Genomic DNA, 27,296 nt, shown 5'->3' on the forward strand with positions numbered 1-27,296 from the left:
CATCAATAAGTCTTGCATAAGAGTTAACTCATAAAGAATAATTCAAAGTAAAGGTATCGAAGCAACACAAAGGAAGATTAAGTTTCAGCGGTTGCTTTCAACTTGTAACATGTATATCTCATGGATATTGTCAATGTAAAGTAATATAACAAGTGCAATATGCAAGTATGTAGGAATCAATGCACAGTTCACACAAGTGTTTGCTTCTTGAGGTGGAGAGAAATAGGTGAACTGACTCAACATAAAAGTAAAAGAAGGGACCTTCGCAGAGGGAAGCATTGATTGCTATATTTGTGCTAGAGCTTTGGTTTTGAAAACAAGAAACAATTTTGTCAACGGTAGTAATAAAGCATATGTGTTATGTAAATTATATCCTACAAGTTGCAAGCCTCATGCATAGTATACTAATAGTGCCCGCACCTTGTCCTAATTAGCTTGGATTACCTGGATTATCACCGCAATACATATGTTTTAACCAAGTGTCACAAAGGGGTACCTCTATGCCGCCTGTACAAAGGTCTAAGGAGAAAGCTCGCATTGGATTTCTCGCTTTTGATTATTCTCAACTTAGATATCCATACCGGGACAACATCGACAACAGATAATGGACTCCTCTTTTATGCATAAGCATTCAACAATTATTAATTTTCTCATATGAGATTGAGGATATTTGTCCAAAACTGAAACTTCCACCATGGATCATGGCTTTAGTTAGCGGCTCAATGTTCTTCTCTAACAGTATGCATGCTCAAACCATTCAACTCATGGTAAATCTCCCTTACTTCAGACAAGACGGACATGCATAGCAACTCACATGATATTCAACAAAGAGTAGTTGATGGCGTCCCCAGGAACATGGTTATCGCACAACAAGCAACTTAATAAGAGATAAAGTGCATAAGTACATATTCAATACCACAATAGTTTTTAGGCTATTTGTCCCATGAGCTATATATTGCAAAGATAAAGGATAGAAATTTTAAAGGTAGCACTCAAGCAATTTACTTTGGAATGGCGGAGAAATACCATGTAGTAGGTAGGTATGGTGGACACAAATGGCATAGTGGTTGGCTCAAGGATTTGGATGCATGAGAAGTATTCCCCCTCGATACAAGGTTTAGGCTAGCAAGGTTTATTTGAAACAAACACAAGGATGAACCGGTGCAGCAAAACTCACATAAAAGACATATTGTAAACATTATAAGACTCTACACCGTCTTCCTTGTTGTTCAAACTCTTACTAGAAATTATCTAGACCTTAGAGAGACCAATTATGCAAACCAAATTTTAGCAAGCTCTATGTATTTCTTCATTAATAGGTGCAAAGTATATGATGCAAGAGCTTAAACATGAGGACAACAATTGCCAAGTATCACATTATCCAAGACATTTTACCAATTACTACATGTATCATTTTCCGTTTCCAACCATATAACAATTTAACGAAGAAGATTCAACCTTCGCCATGAACATTATGAGTAAAGCCTAAGGACATATTTGTCCATATGCAACAGCGGAGCGTGTCTCTCTCCCACACAAAGAATGCTAGGATCCACTTTATTCAAACAAAACAAAAACAAAAACAAACAGACGCTCCAAGCAAAGTACATAAGATGTGATGGAATAAAAATATAGTTTCACTAGAGGAACATGATAATGTTGTCGATGAAGAAGGGGATGCCTTGGGCATCCACAAGCTTAGACGCTTGAGTCTTCTTGATATATGCAGGGGTGAACCACCGGGGCATCCCCAAGCTTAGAGCTTTCACTCTTCTTGATCATATTGTATCATCCTCCTCTCTTGATCCTTGAAAACTTCCTCCACACCAAACTCAAAACAACTCATTAGAGGGTTAGTGCACAATTAAAATTTACATGTTCAGAGGTGACATAATCATTCTTAACACTTCTGGACATTGCACAAAGCTACTGAAAGTCAATGGTATCGAAAAATCCATCAAGCATAGCAAAACATGCAATGCGAAATAAAAGGCAGAATCTGTCAAAACAGAACAGTTCGTAAAGACGAATTTCTAAGAGGCAACAGACTTGCTCAAATGAAAATGCTCAAATTGAATGAAAGTTGCGTACATATCTGAGGATCACTCACGTAAATTGGCATAATTTTCTGAGTTACCTACAGAGAATTAGGCTCAGATTCGTGACAGCAAAGAAATCTGTTTCTGCGCAGTAATCCAAATCTAGTATGAACCTTACTATCAACGATTTTACTTGGCACAACAATGCACAAAACTAAGATAAGGAGAGGTTGCTACAGTAGTAACAACTTCCAAGACTCAAATATAAAATAAAAGTGTAGTAGTAAAAACATGGCTTGTCTCCCATAAGCGCTTTTCTTTAACGCCTTTCAGCTAGGCGCAGAAAGTGTATATCAAGTATTATCAAGAGACGAAGCATCAACATCATAATTTGTTCTAATGATAGAATCAAAAGGTAACTTCATTCTCTTTCTAGGGAAGTGTTCCATACCTTTCTTGAGAGGAAATTGATATTCAATATTACCTTCCTTCATATCAATGATAGCACCAACAGTTCGAAGAAAATGTCTTCCCAATATAATGGGACAAGATGCATTGCATTCAATATCCAAGACAACAAAATCAACGGGGACAAGGTTATTATTAACAGTAATGTGAACATTATCAACTCTCCCCAAAGGTTTCTTTGTAGAACTATCAGCAAGATTAACATCCAAATAACAATTTTGCAATGGTGGCAAGTCAAGCATATTATAGATCTTTCTAGGCATAACGGAAATACTTGCACCAAGATCACATAAAGCATTACAATCAAAGTCATTGACCTTCATCTTAATGATAGGCTCCCAACCATCCTCTAGCTTCCTAGGAATAGAAGCTTCGCGTTCTAATTTCTCTTCTCTAGCTTTTATGAGAGCATTTGTAATATGTTTCGTGAAAGCCAAATTTATAGCACTAGCATTAGGACTCTTAGCAAGTTTTTGTAAGAACTTTATAACTTCAGAGATGTTACAATCATCAAAGTCCAAACCATTATAATCTAAAGCAATGGGATCATTGTCCCCAATGTTGGAAAAAATTTCAGCAGTTTTATCACAGGCAGTTTCAGCAGTTTTAGCAGTTTCAGGCAGTTTTTCACGCTTTGCATTAGAAGTGGAAACATTGCCAACACCAATTATTTTACCATTAATAGTAGGAGGTGCAGCAACATGTGAAGCATTAGCATTACTAGTGGTGGTAATAGTCCAAACTTTAGCTATATTATCTTCTTTAGCATTTTCTTCTCTTTCCCACCTAGCACGCAATTCGGCCATCAATCTTATATTCTCATTAATTCTAACTTGGATGGCATTTGCTGTAGTAACAATTTTATTATTATGATTTTCATTAGGCATAACTTTTGATTTCAAAAGATCAACATCAGCAGCAAGACTATCGACTTTAGAAGCAAGTATATCAATTTTCCCAAGCTTTTCTTCAACAGATTTGTTAAAAGCAGTTTGTGTACTAATAAATTCTTTAAGCATGGCTTCAAGTCCAGGGGGTGTATTCCTATTATTGTTGTAAGAATTCCCATAAGAATTACCATAGCCGTTGCCATTATTATAAGGATATGGCCTATAGTTGTTACTAGAATTGTTCCGGTAAGCATTCTTGTTGAAATTATTATTTTTAATGAAGTTTACATCAACATGTTCTTCTTGAGCAACCAATGAAGCTAACGGAACATTATTAGGATCAATATTTGTCCTACCATTCACAAGCATAGACATAATAGCATCAATCTTATCACTCAAGGAGGAGGTTTCTTCGACAGAATTTACCTTCTTACCCTGTGGAGCTCTTTCCGTGTGCCATTCAGAGTAGTTAATCATCATATTATCAAGAAGCTTTGTTGCTTCGCCAAGAGTGATGGACATAAAGGTACCTCCAGCAGCTGAATCCAATAGGTTCCGCGAAGAAAAATTCAGTCCTGCATAAAAGGTTTGGATGATCATCCAAGTAGTCAGTCAATGGGTTGGGCAATTTTTAACCAAAGATTTCATTCTTTCCCAAGCTTGTGCAACATGCTCATTATCCAATTGTTTAAAATTCATTATGCTACTTCTCAAAGATATAATTTTAGCAGGGGGATAATATCTACCAATAAAGCCATCCTAGCATTTAGTCCATGAATCAATACTATTCTTAGGCAGAGATAGCAACCAATCTTTAGCTCTTCCTCTTAATGAGAAAGGAAACAATTTTAATTTTATAATGTCACCATCTACATCCTTATACTTTTGCATTTCACATAGTTCAACAAAATTATTGAGATGGGCAGCAGCATCATCAGAACTAACACCAGAAAATTGGTCTCGCATAACAAGATTCAGTAAAGCGGGTTTAATTTCAAAGAATTCTGCTGTAGTAGCAGGTGGAGCAATAGGTGTGCATAAGAAATCATTATTATTTGTGGTTGTGAAGTCACACAACTTAGTATTTTCAGGAGTACCCATTTTAGCAACAGTAAATAAAGCAAACTAGATAAAGTAAATGCAAGTAACTAATTTTTTTGTGTTTTTAATATGGAGAACAAGACAGTAAATAAAGTAAAGCTAGCAACTAATTTTTTTGTGTTTTGATATAATGCATCAAACAAATTACTAAATAAAATAAAGCAAGACAAAAACAAAGTAAAGAGATTGGAGGTGGAGACTCCCCTTGCAGCGTGTCTTGATCTCCCCGGCAACGGCGCCAGAAATTTAGCTTGACACGCGTACAGCACGCGACCGTTGGGAACCCCAAGTGGAAGGTGTGATGCGTACAACAGTAAGTTTCCCTCAGTAAGAAACCAAGGTTTATCGAACTAGTAGGAGTCAAGAAGCACGTTGAAGGTTGATGGCGGTGAGATGTAGTGCGGCGCAACACCAGGGATTCTGGCGCCAACGTGGAACCTGCACAACACAACCAAAGTACTTTGCCCCAACAAAACAGTGAGGTTGTCAATCTCACCGGCTTGCTGTAACAAAGGATTAGATGTATAGTGTGGATGATGATTGTTTGCAGAAAACAGTAGAACAAGTATTGCAGTAGATTGTATTCGATTAAAAGAATGGACCGGGGTCCACAGTTCACTAGAGGTGTCTCTCCCATAAGATAAATAGCATGTTGGGTGAACAAATTACAGTTGGGCAGTTGACAAATAAAGAGGGCATGACCATGCACATACATGATATGATGAGTATAGTGAGATTTAATTGGGCATTACGACAAAGTACATAGACCGCTATCCAGCATGCATCTATGCCTAAAAAGTCCACCTTCAGGTTATCATCCGAACCCCTTCCAGTATTAAGTTGCAAACAACAGACAATTGCATTAAGTATGGTGCGTAATGTAATCAACAACTACATCCTCGGACATAGCATCGATGTTTTATCCCTAGTGGCAACAACATATCCACAACCTTAGAACTTTCTGTCACTGTCCCAGATTTAATGGAGGCATGAACCCACTATCGAGCATAAATACTCCCTCTTGGAGTTACTAGCAAAAACTTGGCCAGAGCCCCTACTAATAACGGAGAGCATGCAAGATCATAAACAACACATAGGTAATAGATTGATAATCAACATAACATAGTATTCTCTATCCATCGGATCCCAACAAACACAACATATAGCATTACAAATTGATGATCTTGATCATGTTAGGCAGCTCACAAGACCCGACAATGAAGCACAATTAGGAGAAGACGACCATCTAGCTACTGCTATGGACCCATAGTCCAGGGGTGAACTACTCACTCATCACTCCGGAGGCGACCATGGCGGTGAAGAGTCCTCCGGGAGATGATTCCCCTCTCCGGGAGGGTGCCGGAGGTGATCTCCTGGATCCCTCGAGATGGGATTGGTGGCGGCGGCGTCTCTGGAAGGTTTTCCGTATCGTGGCTCTCGGTACTGGGGGTTTCGCGACGAAGACTATTTGTAGGCGGAAGGGCAGGTCAAGAGGCGTCACGGGGGCCCCACACAGTAGGGCCGCGCGGGCCCCCTGTAGGCCGCGCCGCCCTACTGTGGCAGCGCCCCGTGGCCCCACTTCGTCTCTCCTTCAGTCATCTGGAAGCTTCGTGGCAAAATAGGCCCCTAGGCGTTGATTTCGTCCAATTTCGAGAATATTTCCTTACTAGGATTTCTGAAACCAAAAACAGCAGAAAACAACAACTGGCTCTTCGGCATCTCGTTAATAGGTTAGTGCCGGAAAATGCATAAATATGACATAAATTATGCATAAAACATGTAGATATCATCAATAATGTGGCATGGAACATAAGAAATTATCGATACGTCGGAGACGTATCACTCAGCTTTGTCTAGATACCTCCATCCCAAAGTCAAAAGAAGTAAAGTTTGACCAAAATTTTAGAACATCAACAATATAATATTGTGTAGATACCGTAGGAAAATATATTTCACAACCTATTTGATGATATTAATTTTGTATTTTGCATGTTAATGATTTTTGCTAAAAGCTTAGTCAAACATGGTATAGTTTGACTTTCTAAAAATAATATAAGCCCTAAGCTTTGGGATGGAGGTAGTAGTATCTAGAGCTAAAACACATCTAGATACATCCATATCTACAGATAGTTGAGTCTATTAATTTGGATCTGAGGGAGTATCAGATTCAGACTACATCATGGTAAGTTGGTTAAAAAAATTACCCCTGGGCGGTCCCTGCCCAGCTCGGCAGTGGCATTTCGCTTCTTGTGCTGCAGATCAGGCCATGCTCCTGCAGCAGGTGGGGCGCTATTCTCGTTCCCCATAGCCTCAACACGGAACCTGGAAGTACCAACCTGATACAGAGCATGGTGTCACAGAGGCTTTACGCACAAACAGCTGAAGACATGTGCTACTTTAAGCATCTTCCAGAATAGGAACAGATTGAGGATGCAGACAGACAGAGTGGATAAGCAAACAGAGTACCTGCTTTTCGGGGCTGGGGATGCAGCTCAGGCTCAGCCAACTGCCCACATGCGTGGTGGCCTTACGGTCCATTGCCCCCCACCACCACCGAGGTCTTTCCTTTCCTGTACAAGCTGACAAAAGATACAGTGAGGATCAGCAGAAACTACAAAGGTTGCAAATGTCGACAAATAAAGGAAGAACACCCCAATCCAAGCAAAGGTAGCCCCCGCCCCCACCCCCATCAATCACTCCCAGCGCGAGGGTGACCAGAAAGACACCCCTTCGCCCAGAATAGGAAATAGATGCGCAAGATATCTAGGTGAGGAAAAAAGAACCGATTGAGAAAGGAAAGAACATTACTAGTACTACCTAATCCGCTTGGTCTAGATGCGGCTTGCCCCTCCAAGCTGGATGCCTGGACGGTGGAGGCGAAAGGAGGGGATCGAGCTAGCTAGCGACTTGCATCCGTCGGCTGTCGGCACTCGATCGGGAGAGAAGGGGGCTACATAAAGGGGAGGGGTAACATATTTTATTACACACTGAACTTACTGATGTGACTAGTCATTACATGTCTCACTGAAACTAGGGCCCATAGTGTGGCACCCCAAATTCACTTGAAGCTGCCGGCGGGATGCATTGGCGCGTCAAGAAAACCCCCGAATTGTAGCGGGGAAATGAAACATTTCACAAAAATTCGAAATTCAAGCACACTGCCACGCGCCAAGCACGCGGACTGTTCCTTCCTCTTCCTCGGTTCCTGTAACATCCCAAATTTCAATAAAAAGAAAGTTAGAGAATTCCAGAGAGCAAAAATTCAAACCAACAAAAACTTTTCAAAATTGCATATAGTACCCTGCATAGGACTTGTGCATTTGATTGATATGCCATGATGATTGTTATTACTTGTATGTGCTATACTCTAAAACCCTAATGTGATCATATGAAGATCACCAACCAAATAAATCAAAGAGGAAGAAAATCCAATAAATGAAAAACCCTAAAAACCCTCACATATGCCCTATGACATTTTTATAAATTTTGACCCTAGACCCATTTGGTCTTCACCACTAGTTGAATAATGTTACTCAACACTTATTACAACTTTTGGAATCAAAGAATCACAAATCAAATAAATTTCATATGCAAAACTTGCTCACATATGATAATGGTCAAATCTTCCAATTATAGCCTGATCACTAATTTGAGCCATTGCAAATCAATTTTATCAAACTAACTCTTGCTAACTCTTTGCACCACTTCAAAGTCAACATCAAGGTGAACACTTTTTGTAAAGATCACCATGCCAAAATCTTTCTTGATCAAGAGCTATGCTCATCCAAAGTTGCAACTTTTTATTAAGTTCAACAATCTCCCACTTATCATTTTTTGCAAAACTTTGAATTCAACAATTCCACCACCACCTCTCATCATCTCTGGTCTTTTAGAACTCAACTAAACACACACAATTCAAATTGGTCAACAATTTGAATTCAATCAAAATTGGACAAAATTCACAAATTGCAAATATGGAACTATTTGACACTATTTGAAATAGTGATCTACCTCAACCCTAATCTATCCTAACCTAGTCTAAATGGTTCCCCTGCCCCCTCTAACCCATTCAATGCCAAATAGCAACCCTAGGAGAGGGCTAACAAGGCATGGACATGGCCATGCCGGCCATGTCGCCACCTTGCCGCACCACCTCCTCTCCCCTTGCTTCTCAGCCCTGGCTGTAACATCCCAAATTTTAAACAAAAAAAAAGAAAATGAGTTACCTTTTTCCAAATTTTGGAACCAACAAAAACTTTTATTTTTAGTTTGATGCATAGTGATCTTTCTTATTGGTTGTGTAATTGCCATGTTTGATTGTTAAAATAGTTTGAGATGATCTAAAACCCTAAACCCTACTCTTGCACTTTACCCTTCAAAAATAAAACCAAATAAGAAGAAATCAAATTAAAAAGAAAGGGCCTATGTGCCTATACTATTTTTGGTAAAACTTTTACCTAGGACTTTTTACCTTGTTTAGATGTTTTGAAAACATCAACAAACCTAACCTAGTACCCCCCAACCAAATCAAGTGGGAAACCAAAATTCAAATGAACATATGCATAGAGGCATATGTGGCACTTAGCCATTTTTACCAAATCTTGACCTATGCCTATTTGCCTTACCCAAATGGTTGGGAAACCCTTTTAAACTAAAAAGAATCCCTTTTGCATCAAAGAAACCAAAATCAAATCAAAGAAAAATCAAAAACCTAGTTGCATGTGATAATGGTCACATGTGACAATTTTAACATCTTACCCACTTTGAGCCCTTCTATTTAGAAATTTTCAAACCAAACCCTGCCAACTCTTTGCACCTCATCCAAGACCTCATCAAGATGAACACTTTTGATGTTGACCACTTTGACCAGAGAGTTGACCATTGCTCACAATAGTCAAGCCAAGTTGCAACTTTGAAGCCAATTCTAGATTCTCTCAAAATTTAGAAATTTTGCAAACCAACTCCAAACCTCAAACCAAGACCACCAATGAGTGCCAAACATTATTTAGAACCCATCCATGCAGAAATTTGGTCAAAATCCCACCCATAGGAGACCTTTGCTTGTATTATATGTGGAGCACATAGAGTAAAAATTAGGGTACAATCCCCCCACCAACTTTGTACTTCCCCTCTCTCCCTCACTTGTACCTCTCTATAGTGAACCTTGTACCCCCAATCACTGCCAATGACCTCACACATCCTTGCCATGATCCACCTCACACACACTTGCAAAGTACATGGTGTATGTCACATACACTTTGCCAAAATTTAATTGTGCACACCTCTAGACCCCTCTCACCTGGCTAACCTTGTCAAACCACCTTGCCACACCCCACTCTACTAAGCCATGCCCTCAGAAACCAAGAAACTTGCACAAAGGATCCAGAACAAGACCATGCCACTCACCATGGTCACCACCTTGTCACACCTGCTCCCTCTCTTCCCCTCTCTCTCTAACCATGTCCTGGAAGCTTGCCTCACTCCCCTGTACCTGCTGGCGCGAGCCCTGGCCAGTAGACGCACGGCATCACCCAGAACGTGACATGGTCACCGTCCTCGGCCTCGCCAGCACGCGCATCGGCATGGTCCTGGGCGTGCCAGTACACCTGCCCGTTCCCGTTGACCCCGACGACCTCCTGCCCTCTCCTGGTACCTGCAGCTTCCCCTCGATGTCAGCTAGCTCGAGGACACCTCCAATTGGCCGCGGACGACCTGTAGACGACGCCCTCATCACCGTCCTCCGCCGCAGTACTGCACGGTCGCGAGGACGATGACGACCTCCCCACACCCTCATTTTCTGCGCCATCGCGTCCCCCGTACTCGCAACAACGTCGCCTACACGACGCGCCCGTCACTTGCCCCTTCGCTGCCCTGGAACAGCGATCCCGCCGTCGACCTGTCCCGAGCGCCACGGCCACCCCCTCGCCCTATAAATAGAGGCACCCTCCGCTCGATCCCAGCACACAGACTCACTCTCCTCACTCCGTAGAAGCTCCAGTAGCAACGCCCAGTGCCAATTTAGCTCCTAACTAGTCCAATTCGTCGCCGGTGTTCCGCCGGAGCATTCGCAAGGGGAGAACGAGTTGCAGCGCACCTCAGGCGATGCCATCGCTACCACCTGCTTCCTCGACCTCGTCTACGCCGAACGCCGTCGTCCCCGAGCTCCGCCGCACCCTGGTAACCTCCCCGACCCCCTAGTCCGGCCGCCACTAGGGTTACCTCTCGCCGGCGTTAAGTCGAGGATGAGGACGACGCCTAGCCGTCCGATCCGCGTCTAATCCCACGGCGGTGGTCGCATACCGTTTCGGTAAAGGCTATGAGCCACTAACCGGTGGGTCCTGCTCGTCAGGCCGCCGTGGCTCCCAGAGTCTCGATTGGGCTGGCCCGTTTAACCCCTCTGCGGCCCCAAAACTCTTTCCCGCCTAAGCCCAGCATTTGAATTCAAATTCAAATCTTTTCAGTAAAATTCCTTACAGATGCTTGTTTAAAAATCAAATATCTCCAAATCTCCTTGGCCAATTTTTACAAACTATATATTTTTGGAAAGCTTAGAGTTTTATCTACACTTTGCCACTGGTTTGAACCCTAGATGTGTTGTAGAATTAAAGTAGCAAAATTAACAAGTCAGAGAGTTTTCAAAATTCAAACAAATTTATAAAATCAACCAAAAATGATTTTGAGTTGATTCCAACTCCTATAAATCACATTTCACTTACCTTAATTGTTTCTGCAAAAATATGGCATGGTTACCTTGGGTGATCATGGCCTAGTTTAATTAGAGGACTATTTGGCTATTTCTAGTCAAAGATATTGTCCAAAACTATTTAGAAATTTTATGAGAGTGTTTATCTCATTTAAATCTTGTCACAAACATTCCATTATGAGATAGAGACTTCGGTCATTTAGTTCTCATATGATTTGTTTGATGATATTAAATCATCACCATGTTAGGATTAAAATATATGAGGTGCTCCACCTCATTTAAATCATTTTCTTAAATGATAAGTATGAAGAGGTTGACTTTGGTCAACCTAGGTCATATCCTTTTTCATGAGAGAAATTAAATCTTAATAAGTTAATGAGAGGAATCTATTTCTCTAAAGAAGGAGAAGAAACACCTAAATTTAGTATAAGAGGAAATTATTGTTTCTTAATTAAGAAAACAAATCCACCAACTTAATAGTATTATGTGATGCTAGCCTAGCTTGTGTGACTTATGTTGTGCTTGGTTTAGTATTTAAGATTGGTGTGGTGATTGTATACCTCGTATTCGATTATAGACGCTAGTACCGGAGACTATCAGGAGGAGGAGGTATTCTACCAAGAAGAAGGAGAAGAAGATCACTTTGATCATTTCCCCAACCAAGGCAAGCTAATACACTTGCAAAGTGCAAAGCTCTCAAGAGCAATGCATCACCCTCTTTTACTTTATGCTTAGTGGTCCTATCCCAAGTTTTTACAATGCAAGTTTTATTGATGTTGTTTTATCAGAGATACCTTTTGATTCATGTTTCACTTGGTCTAGAGTAGCACAAGAGTACCACCTTAGCCTAGAGCAAGCAAAGCTAAGTTAGCACCCCTCATGATTAGTGCTATTGCTAACAAATAAAACTTGACTACTCTAGATGGGAACTTGGTGAAGTGAAGTTGTTTTTGAACGATTTTTGAAAGGTGATATGACTAAGAGAAGATGGTGATTTTTGATTAAAACTGATAGTGGTTTGGATGCGATACCTTTCCAATTTACAAGTACCCCCACAATACCTGATTATGGGTAGGGCTTAGCTGGAAGTTTGTGTGTCTTAGTATGGGTTCCCTCTAAACAAGCGTCATCGGGGTTATGCCGAAAGCTGCCTCTACAACAAAAGACATGATGTGATACGATGTGATATGAGGTGAATGTCCGGCCCAAGCCCTGTGCAGTTCCCAGGCTGACTGTCTGTCTTCACTGGGAGGCCAAGCTCATGGGGAGAGGTGCCTATACTAGGATATATAAGTGAAAGGTTAAGGTTGATGATCCGCGTACTGAGTTACGATGATTCGGGGTTATCCCCGACGGATGTAATCAAATGTTGTGGCACAAGTGTGCAACCTCTGCAGAGTGTAAACCTATTCGAATAGCCGTGTCCACGGTTACGGACGGTTGGAAAGGCCATACAGTTTCCGGTGTCAGAATTTCTTGAAAAGGTTGAATGGTGAAGGGTGACTTGACTTGAATCACAACTGAGTTGTGGGAATGACACTAATGTTCCCACTTGAGTAAGTTAGGCAAATGAAGAGGTTTTGTTTACTAAAGTGCTTATGAAATAAAACTGGCTTTATGCAAATGAAACTAGAGCTTAGAACCCCCTTATTATAGTTGATACTACTTACATTAGTATTAGTTTGCGAGTACTTTAAAGTACTCACGGCTGTGTCCCTGGCTATTCAAATGGCCAGACTATGAAGAAGAGTACCGGAACCCAGAAGAAGGACAGCAGGACGTCTACGACAACTAGGATCACTCCTGACGTCAACAGTTGCCTGTGGAATAGATGGACTACTACTACGCTACTTCGCTTCCGCTATGTATTTTGTAATTGATCAATAAATCAACTAGTATTGTAATGAGACTGGATCATGTGATCCCTTGTTGTAAGACAATTATGCGTTGTAATGAATGATGTGTTGTGATATTAATCTATTATGTCTCACAAAAACAATATTCCTGGGATTGCGATGAATGGCATAATAGGCATCTGGACTTAAAAATCCGGGTGTTGACAAGTTGGTATCAGAGCCATTGTTTGACCTTAGGAGACCCTAGTTAGAATGGACGTCTGTAAAACTTAGTTTCAAAAACCAAAGAAGTAAATATTTGGGAAAAACTTATTCTCACTCTTATCCTTAAGATCTTTTTCAAAAGAAAAATTTCATGCTCTACTTTTTCTTTGTAGAACTATCTAAAACTTTGCACACTTGAATACTTCTCTAATTTACTCCTCCTCTTTGTTCATAGATGGAATACAAATGGGAGTGCTATCAGCTTGGTCACGGAGGAGAACTGAGGTTCGAAAAGGATTTGAAGCAACTAGTGGAATATCTAGGACACCCGTATCCCGAGTTCTTCGGAATACCCCTCAACAACCACTCCGGAGAACCCCCTCGGTGGGAAGTTTCAACTGATCTACGAAGAAAGCTTGGAGCCCCGGTATGGGAGACCATCTGGTTTTCTGTAACGGGAAAAACTTGGAAAGAAGGACTAGTCAGAGCTATGCAAGAAGCAATTTACCGTCTGTGTGGACAAAATGAGAACAAGATCAAGAACACTCGCTTCATCTACTACCCAAGACATGACTCCATGGGAAGATCGATGACCATGCCACCACACACGGAGATGAACCCCTATGTAGCACACCAGGACTTCAGGCTGTACAAAACCCACAGGGATTTGGACAACGCCCTAGCCTCTCGCCAAGCACATCACCCGTGAAGATGAAGAATCCACCCTGAAGAGTAGTATCACCCCAGCACTTAAGTAGGTGTGAGTTGTATCAGGACCCCCTTGTATCGTAGAACGAATGAATGGTTCTTCAAACCAACGGTGTGTTAGCCTTGTAATGTATGATGCTTGGTATGAATGAAAAAGTGTTGTTGGTTTTTACCTCCGCAACACTACTCAAATTTTCAATTTATGAACTTTTTTTTAAAAAAAAAACTTTAAACCAAACAAACCCTAGAAATTTCCCTCTTATCTTATCATCTACCTCAATGATTTAGATGGCCCCTACAACCCGCAACGCCACCCAAGACGCCATGATGCAGATGCTACAGATGATGATGGCTGACCGGGAAGCCGAGAGAGTTGAACGCCAAGCCAACATTGCTGCACTGCAGCAGCTTGCTCAGAACAACAACGGCCATGGAAACCACGACCACCCGGGGTCAAAGTTGAAGAACTTTCAGAACACCAACCCACCCATGTTCAACAAGACTGAAGAGCCCCTAGATGCTGATGACTGGCTCCAGACAATGGAGAACAACCTAGAAGTTGCGGGAGTAGAAGCCGCAGAGAAAGTACTGTTCGCCACCCACTACCTGTCAGGACCTGCACGAGCCTGGTGGACAAGCGCCCGCGCGATGAATGCCGGACAGATGATGACCTGGGAAGACTTCAAGACCAAGTTTAGTAAATACCATGTGCCCCAAGGACTGATCAAGAAGATGAGAGACGAGTTCTGCGAACTCAAACAAGGAAGGATGTCCGTGGTGGAATACCGCGACAGGTTCCTCACCCTGTCAAGGTACGCCCCGGATGAGACTGACACTAATGAGAAGCGGAAGGAAAGATTTCTGAACGGACTGCATGACGAGATGCAAACTGTGTTAGTGAACATTCCGTTCGCTGACCTCGAAGCCCTAGTAGACTCAGCCATTCAGATGGAAGGGAAGCTGCATCAAGCCAACGAGAACCGCAAGAGAAGAATGATGAACCAGAATGGGCCCAACAATGCCCAGAAGTACCGCAACAACTCCTCTGGAGGATTCACCCCGAGATACAACAAGCCAACCGCTCAGAATTATCGACCCAACTACACCAACAACAACGGAGGACCCCCGAAGCCCAGAGGCAACAACAATCACAACAACAACACCCACCCCAACAGCAACAACAACAACGGTAACAACAACAACCCCAATACTGCCCCGAGGACTGGAAGCAACGCTGTTCCCGTCACTCCCAAAGACAAGTCAACTGTGAACTGCTATGAATGTGGAGTTGTGGGTCACTACTCCAATGAGTGCCCCAAGAAGCTTGCAAAGATTGCCGCCAACACCGCTGCACCTGCTCAGAACCAGCGCCGCTTTGCCGCAAGAAGGAACCAGAACAACAATCACGGCCGCCTCTACAACATGACTGCAACAGAAGCCCAAGAAGCCCCCCAGACCATGCCAAGTATGTTTTCCTGTTTAATCAAGTTGCTCAATCTCTCTTAGGAACCTAACTTTTCTTAAAATCTCGGGACGAGATTTGTTTAAGGGGAAAGGGTTTGTAACATCCCAAATTTTAAACAAAAAAAAAAGAAAATGAGTTACCTTTTTCCAAATTTTGGAACCAACAAAAACTTTTATTTTTAGTTTGATGCATAGTGATCTTTCTTATTGGTTGTGTAATTGCCATGTTTGATTGTTAAAATAGTTTGAGATGATCTAAAACCCTAAACCCTACTCTTGCACTTTACCCTTCAAAAATAAAACCAAATAAGAAGAAATCAAATTAAAAAGAAAGGGCCTATGTGCCTATACTATTTTTGGTAAAACTTTTACCTAGGACTTTTTACCTTATTTAGATGTTTTGAAAACATCAACAAACCTAACCTAGTACCCCCCAACCAAATCAAGTGGGAAACCAAAATTCAAATGAACATATGCATAGAGGCATATGTGGCACTTAGCCATTTTTACCAAATCTTGACCTATGCCCTATTTGCTTACCCAAATGGTTGGGAAACCCTTTTAAACTAAAAAGAATCCCTTTTGCATCAAAGAAACCAAAATCAAATCAAAGAAAAATCAAAAACCTAGTTGCATGTGATAATGGTCACATGTGACAATTTTAACATCTTACCCAATTTGAGCCCTTCTATTTAGAAATTTTCAAACCAAACCCTGCCAACTCTTTGCACCTCATCCAAGACCTCATCAAGATGAACACTTTTGATGTTGACCACTTTGACCAGAGAGTTGACCATTGCTCACAATAGTCAAGCCAAGTTGCAACTTTGAAGCCAATTCTAGATTCTCTCAAAATTTAGAAATTTTGCAAACCAACTCCAAACCTCAAACCAAGACCACCAATGAGTGCCAAACATTATTTAGAACCCATCCATGCAGAAATTTGGTCAAAATCCCACCCATAGGAGACCTTTGCTTGTATTATATGTGGAGCACATAGAGTAAAAATTAGGGTACAATCCCCCCACCAACTTTGTACTTCCCCTCTCTCCCTCACTTGTACCTCTCTATAGTGAACCTTGTACCCCCAATCACTGCCAATGACCTCACACATCCTTGCCATGATCCACCTCACACACACTTGCAAAGTACATGGTGTATGTCACATACACTTTGCCAAAATTTAATTGTGCACACCTCTAGACCCCTCTCACCTGGCTAACCTTGTCAAACCACCTTGCCACACCCCACTCTACTAAGCCATGCCCTCAGAAACCAAGAAACTTGCACAAAGGATCCAGAACAAGACCATGCCACTCACCATGGTCACCACCTTGTCACACCTGCTCCCTCTCTTCCCCTCTCTCTCTAACCATGTCCTGGAAGCTTGCCTCACTCCCCTGTACCTGCTGGCGCGAGCCCTGGCCAGTAGACACACGGCATCACCCAGAACGTGACATGGTCACCGTCCTCGGCCTCGCCAGCACGCGCATCGGCATGGTCCTGGGCATGCCAGTACACCTGCCCGTTCCCATTGACCCCGACGACCTCCTGCCCTCTCCTGGTACCTGCAGCTTCCCCTCGACGTCAGCTAGCTCGAGGACACCTCCAATTGGCCACGGACGACCTGTAGACGACGCCCTCATCACCGTCCTCCGCCGCAGTACTGCACGGTCGCGAGGACGATGACGACCTCCCCACACCCTCATTTTCTGCGCCATCGCGTCCCCCGTACTCGCAACAACGTCGCCTACACGACGCGCCCGTCACTTGCCCCTTCGCTGCCCTGGAACGGCGATCCCGCCGTCGACCTGTCCCGAGCGCCACGGCCACCCCCTCGCCCTATAAATAGAGGCACCCTCCGCTCGATCCCAGCACACAGACTCACTCTCCTCACTCCGTAGAAGCTCTAGTAGCAACGCTCAGTGGCAATTTAGCTCCTAACTAGTCCAATTCGTCGCCGGTGTTCCGCCGGAGCAGTCGCAAGGGGAGAACGAGTTGCAGCGCACCTCAGGCGACACCATCGCTACCACCTGCTTCCTCGACCTCGTCTACACCGAACGCCGTCGTCCCCGAGCTCCACCGCACCCAGGTAACCTCCCCGACCCCCTAGTCCAGCCGCCGCTAGGGTTACCTCTCGCCGGCGTTAAGTCGAGGATGAGGACGATGCCTAGCCGTCCGATCCGCGTCTAATCCCACGGCGGTGGTCGCATACCGTTTCGGTAAAGGCTATGAGCCACTGACCGGTGGGTCCTGCTCGTCAGGCCGCCGTGGCTCCCAGAGTCTCGATTGGGCTGGCCCGTTTAACCCCTCTGCGGTCCCAAAACTCTTTCCCGCCTAAGCCCAGCATTTGAATTCAAATTCAAATCTTTTCAGTAAAAATCCTTACAGATGCTTGTTTAAAAATCAAATATCTCCAAATCTCCTTGGCCAATTTTTACAAACTATATATTTTTGGAAAGCTTAGAGTTTTATCTACACTTTGCCACTGGTTTGAACCCTAGATGTGTTGTAGAATTAAAGTAGCAAAATTAACAAGTCAGAGAGTTTTCAAAATTCAAACAAATTTATAAAATCAACCAAAAATGATTTTGAGTTGATTCCAACTCCTATAAATCACATTTCACTTACCTTAATTGTTTCTGCAAAAATATGGCATGGTTACCTTGGGTGATCATGGCCTAGTTTAATTAGAGGACTATTTGGCTATTTCTAGTCAAAGATATTGTCCAAAACTATTTAGAAATTTTATGAGAGTGTTTATCTCATTTAAATCTTGTCACAAACATTCCATTATGAGATAGAGACTTTGGTCATTTAGTTCTCATATGATTTGTTTGATGATATTAAATCATCACCATGTTAGGATTAAAATATATGAGGTGCTCCACCTCATTTAAATCATTTTCTTAAATGATAAGTATGAAGAGGTTGACTTTGGTCAACCTAGGTCATATCCTTTTTCATGAGAGAAATTAAATCTTAATAAGTTAATGAGAGGAATCTATTTCTCTAAAGAAGGAGAGGAAACACCTAAATTTAGTATAAGAGGAAATTATTGTTTCTTAATTAAGAAAACAAATCCACCAACTTAATAGTATTATGTGATGCTAGCCTAGCTTGTGTGACTTATGTTGTGCTTGGTTTAGTATTTAAGATTGGTGTGGTGATTGTATACCTCGTATTCGATTATAGACGCTAGTACCGGAGACTATCAGGAGGAGGAGGTATTCTACCAAGAAGAAGGAGAAGAAGATCACTTTGATCATTTCCCCAACCAAGGCAAGCTAATACACTTGCAAAGTGCAAAGCTCTCAAGAGCAATGCATCACCCTCTTTTACTTTATGCTTAGTGGTCCTATCCCAAGTTTTTACAATGCAAGTTTTATTGATGTTGTTTTATCAGAGATACCTTTTGATTCATGTTTCACTTGGTCTAGAGTAGCACAAGAGTACCACCTTAGCCTAGAGCAAGCAAAGCTAAGTTAGCACCCCTCATGATTAGTGCTATTGCTAACAAATAAAACTTGACTACTCTAGATGGGAACTTGGTGAAGTGAAGTTGTTTTTGAACGATTTTTGAAAGGTGATATGACTAAGAGAAGATGGTGATTTTTGATTAAAACTGATAGTGGTTTGGATGCGATACCTTTCCAATTTACAAGTACCCCCACAATACCTGATTATGGGTAGGGCTTAGCTGGAAGTTTGTGTGTCTTAGTATGGGTTCCCTCTAAACAAGCGTCATCGGGGTTATGCCGAAAGCTGCCTCTACAACAAAAGACATGATGTGATACGATGTGATATGAGGTGAATGTCCGGCCCAAGCCCTGTGCAGTTCCCAGGCTGACTGTCTGTCTTCACTGGGAGGCCAAGCTCATGGGGAGAGGTGCCTATACTAGGATATATAAGTGAAAGGTTAAGGTTGATGATCCGCGTACTGAGTTACGATGATTCGGGGTTATCCCCGACGGATGTAATCAAATGTTGTGGCACAAGTGTGCAACCTCTGCAGAGTGTAAACCTATTTGAATAGCCGTATCCACGGTTACGGACGGTTGGAAAGGCCATACAGTTTCCGGTGTCAGAATTTCTTGAAAAGGTTGAATGGTGAAGGGTGACTTGACTTGAATCACAACTGAGTTGTGGGAATGACACTAATGTTCCCACTTGAGTAAGTTAGGCAAATGAAGAGGTTTTGTTTACTAAAGTGCTTATGAAATAAAACTGGCTTTATGCAAATGAAACTAGAGCTTAGAACCCCCTTATTATAGTTGATACTACTTACATTAGTATTAGTTTGCGAGTACTTTAAAGTACTCACGGCTGTGTCCCTGGCTATTCAAATGGCCAGACTATGAAGAAGAGTACCGGAACCCGGAAGAAGGACAGCAGGACGTCTACGACAACTAGGATCACTCCTGACGTCAATAGTTGCCTGTGGAATAGATGGACTACTACTACGCTACTTCGCTTCCGCTATGTGTTTTGTAATTGATCAATAGATCAACTAGTATTGTAATGAGACTGGATTATGTGATCCCTTGTTGTAAGACAATTATGCGTTGTAATGAATGATGTGTTGTGATATTAATCTATTATGTCTCGCAAAAACAATATTCCTGGGATTGCGATGAATGGCATAATAGGCATCTGGACTTAAAAATCCGGGTGTTGACACTGGCCCTGGTGTCCAACATCGCCACCATGCTCACCTACCTCGTCTAGCACCGACCAGCTCGGCGTAGACGCCGTAGCCTCGCCGGAGAAAGCGTGCCACGGTCGCCCCTGGATGCCGCTCGCATCGCGCGTGGACGCGCACTGGACACGCGCCGTCCCACTCGCTGGCGCTCGCCCTGGCCCCGCTTGCTAGCCGTTGAGCATCGCCGTGCCACCTTGACGCCGCCAGACATCACCACGACCAGACCCTGGACCGCCACCGCCGGAGAAGGAGAAGGAAATCCCGTGAACGCCGCCGCCCGACATCGAAACGATGCGAGCTATCCTGACGCCGCCCGACCAAGCTGTCGCCATCGTTCGCTTCGCCTGGACAAGGAGAACGTTGCCACACCCTCGCCTAGCTCGACCTCTCACCGGAAACGCCGCGCCATGGTCGACCACCACCCTGCCCCGCAACCCTCACTCGCCTCTATAAATACTGAGCTCCCCTGAGCAATCCAGGCACACCATCGCACTCGCCACCTCTCACCGCTTCTCAACCAGCTCACCACTCACTCAATCGTCATCGGAGCAAGCTCAATCAGGAGATCACCGCCGCGGAAGCCCTGCAGCAATCGCCGGCGATCCCGACCACCTCAGGCGACGCCACCTGTACCAGGAGAATCGCCGTCGTCCACAACTTCGTCTAGCATACTGCCAACCCTAGTTGGAGCCGCCATAAGCCCTCCGACCCCCTACCTGAGCCGCCGGTGAACTCTCTCTCTCGCCGGCGAGACGATGAACCTGAGCCGTTGATCTGTGTTCTGATCCAACGCGCCAGAGTGATCCATACCGCTTCGGGTTTAAATAGCCGCTGACATGCGGGACCCCCTGGTCAGGCAGCCCACGCGGGCACAGACGCGTGGTGGGCTGGCCTTGGGCCGTTTTAAACCATTTCGGCCCGTTAGCTTTTCCCGCCGGCCTGTTTAATTCAAATTCTATTTAAACAATTTCAAACAATTTCAATACTGCCCAAACTTTGAAATTCAATAGATTCAAATTGGCTCAACCAAATTTAATGAACTTTATATTGTTGGAAAGCTAAGGAAAATATGTACACAATGCCACTGGTCCCATGCCAAGATTTGTTGTAGAACTAATTTGATAAAAAGAAGAAAGCAGGGACTTTTTCATATTCAAATAATTATTAAAAATCAACCAAAATAGATATTAAGTTAATTCCAACTCTAATAGCTCACATTTGACTTACACTAATTGTTTATGCAATAAAATGGTGTGGTCACTTTGCATGATCATGCCCTAGTTTAATTAATGGACAATATGGCTAGTGTATGTAGTTGATATTGTCCAAAACTATTAAGTAATTCATATGAAGTCTTATACTTCATTTAAACTTTGTCTCAAATGAATTCATGTGATGTTTGGACCCCTGGCCAAACTCACCTATATGAATTACTTAGAGATTTAAATCATATGTAGCACTATTAAATGGTATGAGGTGGTCTACCTCATTTAAATCATTTTTCTCAAATGATAATGATGAATGTTTGACTTAGGTCAATATAAGTTCATATATGATTGTTTGAGAAATTAAATCTTAAGAAGATTTCAATGAGAGGAAATTATTTCCCAAGAACCCAATGGAAACTATCATTTACATATTAATTAAAAAGAAGTGAATTCTCCTCAAGCAACACAACCCATGCACCCTAATTAGATTATTTGTGTGCATAGAATAGTTTGTGTGTTTATATGTGATACATGGAATAGCCATTGAATTAGTGAGTAATTATACTCGTATTCAAATTTAGATGCTAGCACCGGAGAGTACACCGAAGAAGAAGGTTGCTACCAAGAGGAGGAGGAGGAGCATTTTGAGAACTACCAAGGCAAGCTAATATTCTTGCAAAGTGCAAAGCCCCTTGGGGCAAGGCACCATGAATCTTACCTTTTCTTACATAAGCCTATCCCAAGTTTATACATCACAAGTGTTTCTTGTTTTCCAAGAGTTACGTTTATAGTTAACTTTGGTCAAAGTAAAGGATGGTTACTAGAGTAGTGAAGTAGTCTCAATCAAGCAAAGCAAGATAGCACCCCTCATGACTTAGAGCTAGTGCTAATGAATAAAACTTGACTACTCTAGATGGGAACAATGTGAGTTGAAATGAATTTGAAACCTTGGAATGATGAAGCATTCCATTGAAGGATTTTTGAAGGTGAATATGACCAAGAGAAGATAGTGGTTTTTGATAAACATGATGTTGGTTTGAATGCGATACCTTTCCAATTATTAAGTACCCCCACAATACCTGATTATGGGTAGGGCTTAACTGGAAGTTTATGCATCTTAGTATGGGTTCCCTCTGAACACACGTCATAGGGGTTACGCTTGAGGCTGCCTCCGTTGTTGAGAAATGATGTGAAATTGAGGTGAATTGTACGGCCAAGCCCTGTGCAGTTCCCAGGCTGACAGTTGGTCTTCACCGGGAGGCCAAGCTCATGGGGAGAGGTGCTCATACTAGGGTTTGTAAGTGAAAGGTTATGGTTGATGATCCGCGAACTGTGTTACGATGATTCGGGGTAATCTCGACGGATGAAATCAAATGTTGTGGCACAAGTGTGCAACCTCTGCAGAGTGTAAATCTATTCGAATAGCCGCGTCCACGGTTACGGACGGTTGGGAAGGTCATACAGTTTCCGATGTCATATCTTTGAAAAATATGATGGTGAAATGACTTGTGGTGAATTGAATTGAAATCACCACTTGAATGGTGGGAATGACACTAATGTTCCCACTTGAGTTAGTTAGCATATGAACAAGCTTTTCTCAAATACTTGTGAACTAAAACTGGCTTTATGCAAATAAACTAGAGCTTAGCAAACCATACTAGAAATGTCTAGCACTTACATTAGTATTAGTTTGCGAGTACTTGAAGTACTCACGGCTTTGTCCCTGGCTATTCAAATGGCCAGAGTATGAAGATGAACAAGGAGATGACCAGCAGGACGCCTACGACAACTAGGAGTCTTCCGACGTCAAGCGTTGGCCTGTGGACTAGAGAGTCCTTGTATCTTACGCTTCCGCTATGAACTATGAACTTGTGTTTGTTCGTTGATCGATAGATCAACTATTCGTGTAATATGGATCATGTGATTCCAATTTGTAAGACTTATGGTTTGTAATGAATGATGACTGTGATACTTAACTATTATGCCTCGCAACAACAATATTCCTGGGATTGCGATGTATGACATAATAGGCATCCGGACTTAAAAATCCGGGTGTTGACAGTTCCTCCTCCCCTATCCGAAAAAACCCCAAATCCCAAGCTCAAACAAAAAAACCCAAATCCCCTGGCAGCCATGCATGTCCTCGTTAACCCGCTGGAGATCGTTCCCGGACGAAGCGGACCCCCCGCCCTGAGATCCCGAGTTCCGTCCACCTCGAGGCACTGTGTGCTGTCTCGCAGCAGCGGCTTGAGGGTGCTACAGAGGAAGTTCCGCGGAAAGTGCTCATGGCAACCGTGCAAGCTCACCGGCGTGTTGTATCTCGAGAGGAACTGGTCAAAGCTTTGCTATTTGCAAAAAAAAATTGCGGGCCAAGATCTGGTCAAAGCTTCGTCGATGGCTTGCCGCGAGAGGCTTGGAGTCCAGAGTCAATAAACTAGCTGCTCGAGGACTTGGGCGGTTTACACCGATTCATATTAACTGACTCAACTTTGTTAGTCTAGTTAACAAATGCATCTAGATACATCCATATCTAGACAAAATTGAGTCAATTAATATGAATCAGAGGGGAGTACCTGAAAGTGTTTCATGCTACCAATTAATGCGCTGGCAGGACTCGCTGTAGAAGTAATTGTGCTACTACTCATACGATGAACTGATTGTAAGGGTGTCAAATTTTACAACGCGATCATCCACTGAATGCTTAATTATAGTTCTAGCGCCAAAGGCGTATAAATCATAACAAAGATAGTACATACTACAGCACCAGAACATAAGAGTACGAATCATAAAGTAGCTCAACATTTTGCATCAGGGCTGGGTGGTCCTGAGACTACCGGGACGCCCATGATGATCTTCGGGCGTGCATCCACTTCAACGCAAAGTTGTATACTCGGTCCACGGCCTCCTTCTGTAGGCTGGATAATCTCAGGTGCAGGACCTTCGTCTATGAAAGGCTCGTCATCAGTACCATCCACAGGTGCATCTGGGCTGGGTGGTCTTGAGACTACTCGGACGCCCCTGATGATCTCCGGGCATGCATCCACTTCAACGCAAAGCGGTGTACTCGGTCCATGGCCTCCTTCTGTAGGCTGGATAATCTCAGGTGCAGGACCTTCGTCTATGAAAGGCTCGTCATCAGTACCATCCACAGGTGCATCAGGGCTGGGTGGACTTGAGACTACCCGGACGCCCCTGATGATCTCCGAACGTGCATCCACTTCAACGCAAAAGCTGTGTACTCGGTTCATGGCCTCCTTCTGTAGGCTGGATAATCTCAGGTGCAGGACCTTCGTCTATGAAAGGCTCGTCATCATCAAACTGAGATTCATCTTCAAATCTCCCATCAAACTGAGAGACCTCTTCAACTCTATTCTTCTGCAATTATTACATCAACCGATTAGACAAACATCTAAGGGATGCAACCTGAAAAAATGTCGTTTTACATATTTACCTTCTCATCTGGCACAACACATATCCCAGAGCTGAAACCCTTTCCCGAAGCAAGCGCTTTTCCTCTCCTTCCCGTCCATCCATCTGCAACAAGTTAAATTTGAGTACTAAACCTTGCACAGCAATGCAAACTATTGATCGAAAAAGCGACAACATCAATATAAATAATTAACTACATATGCCAACACACATACAGTGTGAGCAAGATCTGCTTCTCCCGCTGAAGGATCATTATATGGTTCACCATGATAAACCCACCTAACATATGTGCGGTCCATCCCAAAAATGTGTAAATGATCTTCCACTACATGGTGAGGCCTCTTCTCACCATTCATACATGTGCAGCGCGGGCAATACACGTCCAGGTTGTGACCTTCATGAGCTCTAATAAACCCCATAAAGGGTTGAACACCATTTATATATGAAGGGGAACATAAGTGCCCATGCAGTATCCAAGTTCTTTCCATCTGTTTAATTATGAGATACAGTGGTTGGTGATTAATTTAAGGCAAAGTAGGAAATGTATATCCCTCGAGTACAAAACTATACTACATGATTATGCATTTCAGCAATCATGTCGAGTACAAAACAAAAAAAATGCCTATCGACATTTTAGCAAACAGATCCTGTACAAAACTCTGCCATGGCATTTCAGCAAATTAACAGATCGAGTGCACAACTGACTCTATATGCCCACGCAAATGAAAAAATTGATCGAGGACAAATCGAGCGGAAAACTATAAAGTGCCAATTAGTTCGAGCATACTGACGAATGTTTTTAACAGCATCAAGAAAATATAAATCGTTAGGCCATTTTGCCCGATGCCTGATTGAGCTAGAGATAGCAGCCCTACCGTGGATCAACTTGACCGTTGGTGCGTCTCGAGAAGAACGACGGGGAGGGGAAGCTTCTTCTTCGCACGGACGGGACGGGGAGGGGAAGCTCTTCGCACGGACGGGGATAAGTTGTGTAGGGGTAGGTGGGGGGTCATGCGGCCGGAACGCCGGGGTGATAATTAAGGTCGGTAGGTGGTGTTTAATGGACTTGCGTGTGTAATTTTCCGTGCACAAGTTTGAGTAATAGGCGGTTCCCTTTGCCGCGCGCACAATTCAAACTATCCCGCCCATGTACTTTAAATTCGCCCTATTTTCGTTAAATCGACATAAAGTCATGTGAGTGGGGGGAGATTAGCAAAGTTGTTTGAAAAATAGTAAAACTCTGGAATTATCCTTTAAATATGCTCTACTTCATGTGAAAATCGGGGTGTGGAGTCATGTTGAGCTGTTTTATTTGTACTTTCTTCATTAAAACTCCCATTTTATGCACTTTGGATGGAAAGAAATCATTTGTACATAAATTTTGACAACTCCATTTGCAAACATTAATTGTTTTACGTGCCAAGATGCACCCATCCACCAAATATGGGGCAAAAGTTTATCACAATCTAGATATGTATAATTAGTGAGGGACCCCTTTTGATTTTGTGTAATTTCCACTAATTAGCTAGAGAGAAGGGGTTAATAAATTAGGCCATGTTAGGGGTTATGTGTTTTAGATTAGGGTTGTGTGGATTCAAATACAACTTCTTTATTTGTGTGCTATGATTAATCAAAACTAGATCGATCGACTGAGCACACATTATTAGAGGCACATGCCTTTGCGCACAAAGTGCATGTGTGTGTTGTTGGCCACCAACGAGAGAGAGAGAGAGCGATTGAAATCCCCAAATTAAACACACACACACACACTCATATATATATATATATATATATATATATATATATATATATATATATATATATATATATATATATATATATATATATATGCAAGCACGGTTAGGCCATGCATGCATATTAATTATTTATATATATATATTGTTAGGCAAATTAATTAAAATGTGTTTTCATTTCAGACCGTGTCAAAATTCAAGTTAATTAATTTAATTATCATTACTAATTATATAATTAATGAATCCCAATAATGTCTATATATATGATCGATATAGGCCATATATATTAACTAGCACATTGCCCGTGCTTCGCTACGGAGGCACATTAAAAATAATACGAAACCAATTCAGCATATGACTTTTGTAAAATATTACCGGTGTTTCTTGTGAATGCACACTCTATTAAAGATGCTTAAGATTTGAAGGTATTTTTTATTACAAATATATTGTGATCACAAACAAATAAGAATGAAGCCATTATTTCCCAAATTCATTGTCTCTTTTTTCCTTTCAAGCAAAACAGACGGTAATACTTTTATGGATGTAGGGAGTATATTATTTCAGGCGCCAACGATCTGCAGCAACCCTCGACTTCACGAGTTTAAACAACAATAAAAATATTATGTGTAATGGATTTCTATGTTTGCTAAGGTTGTCACCCAAAATTAGCTAAGTCATGGTGGAGCTTGGGCGAGAACTACGCAAGCCGTGAAAAAACATTGGAAGCCCCCCTCCCCCGCATCGCCCTCCTCTGGCGACTCGGGGTAAAC

General features: G+C 42.5%; 1 protein-coding gene across 1 annotated transcript in view; it reads right to left on the reverse strand.

The window, feature by feature from the left end:
- Nucleotides 1–10,026, reverse strand: part of LOC139835598 (uncharacterized) — a 72,460-nt gene extending 62,434 nt beyond the window's left edge. The window contains exon 1 of the mRNA XM_071825460.1: nt 9,990–10,026. Coding sequence (XP_071681561.1) covers nt 9,990–10,026 — 37 coding nt within the window. The remainder of the gene's footprint in view (nt 1–9,989) is intronic.
- Between the last annotated feature and the right edge of the window lie 17,270 nt (nt 10,027–27,296).

Source organism: Lolium perenne, chromosome 2 (assembly GCF_019359855.2).
Source record: "Lolium perenne isolate Kyuss_39 chromosome 2, Kyuss_2.0, whole genome shotgun sequence".
NCBI lineage: Eukaryota > Viridiplantae > Streptophyta > Magnoliopsida > Poales > Poaceae > Lolium > Lolium perenne.